The sequence below is a fragment of the Cantharellus anzutake genome, assembly GCF_015039405.1.
Source record: "Cantharellus anzutake strain C23 chromosome Unknown EI90scaffold_49, whole genome shotgun sequence".
Lineage (NCBI taxonomy): Eukaryota > Fungi > Basidiomycota > Agaricomycetes > Cantharellales > Hydnaceae > Cantharellus > Cantharellus anzutake.
The window spans coordinates 56,228-64,377 of record NW_024066999.1 but is presented as its reverse complement, the minus strand read 5'-3'; the positions used below and the strand labels follow the sequence as shown (position 1 = coordinate 64,377).

At 47.6% G+C, this 8,150-nt stretch overlaps 1 protein-coding gene across 1 annotated transcript; it reads right to left on the bottom strand.

The window, feature by feature from the left end:
• Positions 1-364: 364 nt before the first annotated feature.
• EI90DRAFT_3128297 (uncharacterized protein) lies at positions 365-1,837 on the bottom strand (the record flags this gene model as incomplete). Its single annotated transcript, XM_039064078.1, has 3 exons — positions 365-600; positions 662-1,230; positions 1,320-1,837. The coding sequence occupies 3 exons, from the start codon at positions 1,835-1,837 to the stop codon at positions 365-367; spliced, it is 1,323 nt and encodes a 440-aa protein (XP_038912449.1).
• Between the last annotated feature and the right edge of the window lie 6,313 nt (positions 1,838-8,150).

The window sequence follows — 8,150 nt, the reverse complement described above, 5'->3', positions numbered from 1 at the left end:
ATTTTGAAGCATTAAATTGTATTTACTGGATATGTTTGTGCACAAAGCAATGCTCCATGCCCTCCTGGGAGTGCCCTGGAGTACCTGACCAACTCCGGAGGAAATGAACTGTTCCTGGACCGGCCAATCTCCCCCTGATTCTCCCAGTGCTCCCCATACTCTGGAGCACTCAGGAGCATAACAATTTTTTGCTGATGCGTGCATAGGCTTGCTCACTAGTCATAATATTGAGCTTGCTTCCTGTGTCTATCAACATGGTACAGGGTTGATTAGAGATGTGGCCCTGAATATTAGCCATTACCATAGCTAGATATGAGGGCCACTTGGCTGAAGAATAAATTTCATGGCTGGTGAGGCTGCATTCTCACAGGTGCTCTGCCTCTAGCAGTTGGCAGTAGAAATCCTCTGCCTGTTCATCTGTATTAACAGACGCTCTACTATCGCTATTGTCTGAGTATTTGGACTCAAGACTTGAGATGTCAAAGACAGGTCTAAAGTATGGCTCTTCTTCCTCGACTGGCAAGGGCATCAATGGCTCAAGGTCCAGAGTGGCTGTCTCTGCTTTCTTGGCAATCAGAATCCTTTGAACATTTGGAGATGCTTATTAAGCTCAAAAGACGATCCTAAGATTGATCCCAACAGCAGGGAAATTTCTTGAGACAATAATTTCTCAAAACTTCCTCAGAGTTCAACCTCTCCTGTAACTCAGAGGTGAACTTGTAGGCTGGCAGGGCCCTCTGCTTATATGCTGGGGTCTTTGTGGAATCTGGTGTCTTAGGTTCCTCAAAGGTAACTTTATTACATGTGGTATTAGACTTTGGCACACTGTGTGGTGCAGGGGGACAGGATGTGGAGGGAATGGCTCTTTGTTTCCCTTTTTCTCTAGGGGTGAACTCTCCATCTGTCATTGGCTCATCTTCCTGTGGTGTCAGTGGCCATTTCAGAATCTTGGGTGGTGGGGGTATCTTGACATAAGTTTGATTGGGGGCTGGTGCAGTATTCAGCTCCTCTGGCAGCATGGTATGCCTCATTGGCAAAGGTGGCCGATCATACAGCTTGGACTTGGATGCTTTGGGCTTATCACTGTCACCATGCTCCACTGGGCATGCATATGCTGGGTAGACTTCAAATTCCCCTTCACCAAGGGTAGCAAATTCTTTATTGGCAAGCTCATAATCTGTCAGGGGACGACTCCCAGGTCCCCATGACCCTCCCCTATGGTCCACAGCCCTGTGGTGTAACCAGCCCTATCCAGGGCACAACCTACTGTGGGTAAGAAGATGATATAAAAGAAGGGGCAAGTATGTACACATGCCTACTGTGGGTAAGAAGATGAGAAGGAAGCTAACTTCTCATCTTCCCACAGTGGCCACCATATCAGGAAAACTTCCAGGGATACCCGGAAGTCACATGAAGGGGTAGCATGCGCGCATGCGGGAAGTGCGGCGGGTGGAAGCGGGTCCGGATGCGGGTCTGGGTCCGGGCTAGTCAGGGTGTGTGCCCTGACATAATTGCACATCCACTCAAGAGTGGCTGCACTATGCATATTAGCTCTTTCGCAGATTAAATGCACTAATGGACTTCCATCCATTGAGTGGGGAAGTGGACTACCATCAGACATAACTAATCTGTTGGAGGCATCATATCTAATTACGCCAGCAGCCACAAATGCTTTAGTCTCAGGGCTACCTTTGAAACCATGGCCTTCTGAGAGGCACATGAAGCAACGTCCAGTATTGTACTGCCCATACTTGGGTTTTTCCATTAGTCTAGCAATGTCAATAGTAAGCTTGCTAAGCCTGTCAGCTACTGCTGTTTTCCATTCAATAGTCCACATGATGAATTTCGGTTCCACACTTGCTTGTTGGCACAAAAGCAACTGTCAGGGATGTGTCCAGGGTCGGGGCCCGGATATGACACCCAGCAGTGAGGCCCTTGCAGGGTGTGGAGCGGGCGTGTGTACTGACAGGCCCGATGTGGATGATGGTCCCTGGCCACTCAGACTGAAGTGGGAATAGTGAGAAGAAGGTTACTTCTTCAGTTCCCACTCCAGGTACATTTATGTACATGTGGCTTGGGTCACATGAGGTTGCCACGTCACCCCACATACAGCTGCAGTCACCTGGGTGTCCCCATGGGGGATCCCAAGGGTGTGTGCTGCACGTGCACATGCTGGGTTGCACCGTGAAGCCATCCAGGTCATCCGGGGCTGGTGTGTCATGCGCATGTCACAGGTGGGTCAATGATACATAGAATGGGGAAAGGTCATCCGTGTAGATAGAAATAGAATAGAGAATAAAAGGAAAGAAGGATGAGAAATGGAGGACGATGATGGAGGGTGGGGAAATGGAGATAGGTGGGATACCAGGTGAGGGCAGGTGGAGCCGGGTTGGGCAGGTGTGCCCTGACAGCAAGCCCGGCAAATAATAGCTCATATCTCTGCAACCAGATGAGCTAGGGACTTGTGGTTTCTTTTAAAAGGCATGTATTTTACTCCTATGGATTACCTTACCACCAATAATCCTAATTCTCGTTTTTTATAAATTCATGTTTGTCACAGTCCCCCCCATTTTTCTCAACAACGGCTGGATGGAAAGGGATGAAAATTAGGCAGTAGGTAGTTCTTGTAAATATATCAAACCCATTTTTTTTTCTAACTGATAGGCCTTTTTTCGTTTCTTAATAAGGTTGTGTGCCATCCTGGTGACTCACACAGTCCCCCCCACTTTTCTTAACAACTGCTGAGTGGAATGGGATAAAAGTCGCACAGTGAGTAGTTCTTCCATATGTCTCGGACCATTTTTTTTTCTAATCAATAGGATTTTTTTGTTTTTTAATTGGGCTGTGTCAGGGCACACCTGGCTCCACCCGGCTCCACCTGGTTCCACTCCACCCACTATCCCCTTCTCCCCCTTCCTATTCCCTCTTCCTCCTACTTCCCCCTCTTTCCATTCTTCCTCTGTATCATTCTTTATTCTTTATATTTCTATTTACACAGACGACTTTCCTTGATCGATGTACCATTGACCCATCCACAGTCCACACATGACACACCCAGCCGTGGATGCTCCGGATGACCCCCAGGTGTACCCAGCACGCATGCCTGCAGTGGATCTCTTTGGGATCCCCCATCAGCAAACTTGGTAGGGAGCTCTCAGAGCTCACAGAGCTCTGTGAGCAAATTGAGTCTTTTTGCTGTGCACCCTCTACACATTGGGTGGAGAAAATTGAATGTTTGAATGATTTTGTTCTCCTAAGGATGCAGAAGTGCAAAGATAATATGTATATACATTTTTGGAAATGCATATTAAATGGCCAGCATCATTACTTGAAAAGCTCTATGAGCTCATAGAGCTTTTTGTTTTTAAATAATGGATGGTCTTCATATCTCCATGAAATCTGCTTAGTTATTTTGGCACCAGTAGTGCAAAGATAATATGGATATATGTGTGTGTAAAATGGCCATTGTCATTGCTCTGAAAGCTCATATACCTTTTGTGTTTACTAAAATCAGCACCTTATTTGTTTATTGCTATTTACAAAATATGAGGAAAACTCTGAAATTCAAAATTTTGCACTTTATCTTTCATCTCATTTCTTGCTCAAAACTCAACCAATTTTGATGATTCTATGTGAATTGGAAAGCACCAAAGTGTGGCAATGTAACCATGCATGTTATGTAGGGTATAAATCAGTTTTAAAAAAGTGTTCCAAATGAAGTAAATTAAAAATACCACCCAATAAAGCAAACAAAAAGCTGATGTATTCTTCAGATATCATCCAAGCCTTTGACACCAAATTTCCCATGGTCAAAAAGCCATGGTTATTTGGCTCACCAAAACATGGTGGGAGACTTTTCTAACACTGAAACATACATTGCTACATTGTCCCACTTTGGCACTTTCCAATACACATTGAATTATCAAAAAAGTGATTTAGTTTCTTTTCCAATTATTCCTAATTTCCTGAAATATCTCTCCCTAACTTATCCCAAATTTTCTGATTTTCCCCCTGATTTTTTGGACATTCTCCATTTTTAGAAAGTCCCCCATTTTCTGAATTTTCCTTAATTTTCCCTGACTTTTTAGAAACCCCCCAGTTCCCCCTCATTTTCCTCCCATTTTCCCCTTCATCCCCCCCCCTTAATTTCCCCCCCAATTCCCTCCGCAATTTCCCCCCCATCCCCCCTTTGATTTTCCCCTCATTCCCCCCCCATTCCCCCCTCCCAATTCCCCCCTTCAAATTTCCCCTCATTCCCCCCCCTCATTCCCCCCCTCATTCCCCCCTCAATTTTTCCCTCATTCCCCCCCACGTCTCCCCCATTCCCCCTCCAAATTTCCCCTCATTCCCCCCCCCATTCCCCCCCATTCCTTCCCAATTTCCCCCTCATTTCCCCCCCCCATTCCCCCCCAATTTCCCCCTCAATTCCCTCCTCAATTTTCCCCCATTTTCCCCCCATTCCCCCCATTCTCCCCTCCAAATTTCCCCCTTCAATTTTCCCCTCATTTCCCCCCCATTCCCCCTTCAATCTTCCCCTCATTTCCCCCCCATTCCCCCTCCAAATTTCCCTTCATTCCCCCCCTCATCCCCCCTTCAAATTTCCCTTCATTCCCCCCCTCATTCCCCCCCTCATTCCCCTCCTCATTCCCCCCTCATTCCCCCCTCATTCCCCCCTCATTCCCCCTCATTCCCCCTCATTCCCCCCTCATTCCCCCCCCCCCAATTCCCTCCTCAATTTCCCCCCCCATTTCTCCACTTATTTTCCCGCATTTTCCTTAAGTAATTTCAGATTAACTGTATATGTATATCCCTAAATTTGGTCTATATATTAATTTGGCTATATACCCTTGGTGTGTAGTGCCGCATTGGGGGCTGAAAGTTAAGCTTAGTTTGTTCAGTTTCCTGCATGGTAGGGACTTGGCTGTGACTCATCACATGATGCCAGAGTCAATGCTCTTAAAATTTTAATTTTGATATCGGATAAATTAAACACTCAGGGAGCTCATATAGATAATAGTCCCCTGTGTGCAAATATAGCTCTATGAGCTTTGACTACTTTGGGGAGCTCTGAGAGCTCTGAGAGCTCTGAGCACTCTATGAGCTCTATGAGCTCTCAGGCCTCCGCATCCAGGTTTGCTGATGCCCATGGGGATACCCGGATGGCTGGGGCTGTGCATGAGGACGACATGGCAATCCTCATGTGACCCAAGTGCCATGTATATAAACATACCTGGGGTGGGAACCAGAGAAGCAGTCTTCTTCTCACCATTCCCACTTCAGGTAAGTAGTTTAGTTTCCCTTCTAATGATAATTAACACCATTCCCACTTCAGGGACATCTGCCTGTGCCGGACCCGCTGCCGTACACGCCTGCTTCATACCCACTGGGCCCTCAGTGCCAGGCGATATACCCGGACGCTCTCGACCCTGGACTGGTCCCTGACAGGCTGCAGGTTCATGACAATGCTTGAGGTAGCTTGATATGGTCCCCCCCTGATTTCCTCAACAACAGCATGGTGTGGTGCAGTGAAAGTCAGGCAGTGAGTTCTTCTGGTATTTATCTCAACCCCCCTTTTTTTTCTAATTGATAGGATATTTTTTCGTTTTTTAATTGGGTTCTGTCTTCATTGCAGGCTCAGCTCGGGTTTGATGTCCTTTCCTCAACAGTGGATGGGTAGAATAGGATGAAAGTCTGGTGGAGAGGAGTTCTCACATGTGGCCCAGGATATCTCTTTTGTCTAATTGATAGAAGTTTTCAAATGAAGTTGTATTTCTGTACATGCCCATCAACCTTTCCTTTACCATTCTTAATGCTTACATCACCACCATCCTTTCCTCTCCACTCTCCTCAGTTCCCATTCCATATAATTGCATTTTTAATATGAAAATTGTGAGCACTGTGCCATCTGTTGCGGGTGCGTGCTAACAGCACTTTCCGACATTACATTGTTCCTTCAATGGCTCCTATTCAAAGCGCTTGTGCTCTGCATAGACACCTATCTAGGCTCAGATATGATGGACTTTCTTTCTGGTGTCAGCAGCTGCACTGTCAGACGCTGGCATGCATGGTATAGAAGGTTTGGACATTTCAACCCTGATTTGAACAAAGGTGGCTGCAAACAAAAGCTCAGTAAGGAAGATATCCAGGTATGTATTCTATATTCTCATCTAGCTTATTTACCTCAACTTTACATAGTTTCTTATTGGCTTGCTGGATGCGCGACCAGACTTCTTTTTGGATGAGCTTCAATGGAAGCTTATTGATCGATGTGGGATGATTGTCTCCCAGTCCTGTATCTGGAAGACCCTGTGTTGTCAAGGATATACTATGAAGAAGGTATGAACAACCAAGTGTTTTGTTTACTGTAATGCGACTTGTCTTCCAATTAGGTGCAATGCAAAGCTCAGGAACACAATGACGAAAGCATGCAGAGTGGCACCAGGACATCACTGACAACTACCTTGCTGACCAGCATGTCTTTGTGGATGAGACAGCTGTGGACAAGTGCTACCAAGGCATTTCGTCACTTTATTCACAAGTTGTTAACAGAAATGAACCCCTTCCCACTCAAGAACTCTGTTATCATAATGGACAACTGTTCAATATGCAAACATCCCTCAATCAAGGACCTGATTGAGCAAAAGTACACTGAAGTTTCCAGTTTTCTTGGGGCCCAGTGTCAGGGACTGACCCGGGGTTGAGAGCGTCCGGGTATATCACCCGGGGCTGTTAGAGATGGGCGGAAACGGACGACTCCGGAGTGGAATCGGAGACTTAGCGTGGAGGGACCTTGGCCTCAGCGACTCAAGCGGAGCGCTGTGCCATTGCTGTTTGTCCATTTGGTCCTTAATTTCACAGTAGGTGAGCAGGAAGTCTCTTGGGGGCATTTCAGGTCGATTTCGAACTGAAAACAGACGAGTATGTACAAGCGCCGATATATAAGGAAGGGGCAAAAGCACAAGGAGAAACAAAGGGTGACCGAATCGGAACGAAGACGTCCGAACGGGAACAAAGGGTTAGAGGGAGCGGAGCGGTACCGAAGGTCATAGGGCAAGACCTGTGATACATCCGAAAGGAGGTAGAGTGGGCGAGGCCCAGAGGGGCAGGAGGATGAGGGGAAGTGGGGGTGATGACTAACTGGCTAGAATAGAAAGAAGCAGTAGTCCAAATAGGGATGAGGGGGAATTGCGAGAAATACATTACAAACGGCGAGAGTGCCGGAGGCGGTCCGTGAAGCTCAGGGGTTGCGGAGCTTACAGAGGTTACGGAGGCGGGGTTGGAAGTCCGAGGAATATTGGCAATGGTGTTCACGTAGTATGAGGTCACCAATGCAATGGACTAAGACCGAGGTGGAGTCAAAGTCCGAGGTATGGACTATGACGGAGGCTCGGAGTAAGGTACGAACGGTGTCCGAGTGTGAAGTACGGAACAGCGGTGGATGGTCGTAACTTGGCGGAAGGGTGGCGGAGGAATGAGAGAGGGGAAGGTAAGGAAGAGTAGTCAGGTCCGAAGGTGGATATCGGAACGGACGGAGATAGCGTAGGGGATGACGGGAGGGTGGAGGTGTGGTGAGGGGGGAGCGGAGTTGTAGGAAGGGTGGCGAGTAGGGAGATGTTCGGTCCGAGATGAGTATCGGAACGGACGGAGAAGGGGTCGGAGAGGTAAGAGGAGGGGTGTGTTGCCGAGACCGAAGGTGAGTATCGGAAAGGCAGCGGTAGGTTATGACTCCGGAGGTGAAGAGGGTGGAGGTCCGGAAGTCGGGTCGGGGTCGGGTATGCACGGATATGACAGGGGCTGAGGGCCCGGTAGTGTTAAAGAAATGGGTTAAGGGCAATCCATTTCTTTCCGTCCTTATAGACGACTTAGAATCGTCCACCTCATGTATGTAGGGCGGTTTAGTCGTGTAATTAGAATTGTCCGATGGCCATGGAGCTTTTGACAGAAAGCTGAGGCCTTGCGGTGAATGGGAGTCTGTTACGACGGATACTTGGCGCTCGTTACGTGAGCGTACCGTGTGTGGGTGTATAGGATCACAGGTTGAGAGAATGTCCAGAGTGGGACTAGTCAAGGACATAGGGCTAGCGGGTACTTGGCGCTCGAGAGAGCGTACCGGTAGTGAGTGAGATAACGACTCCTTGAGGGAGCTTCCT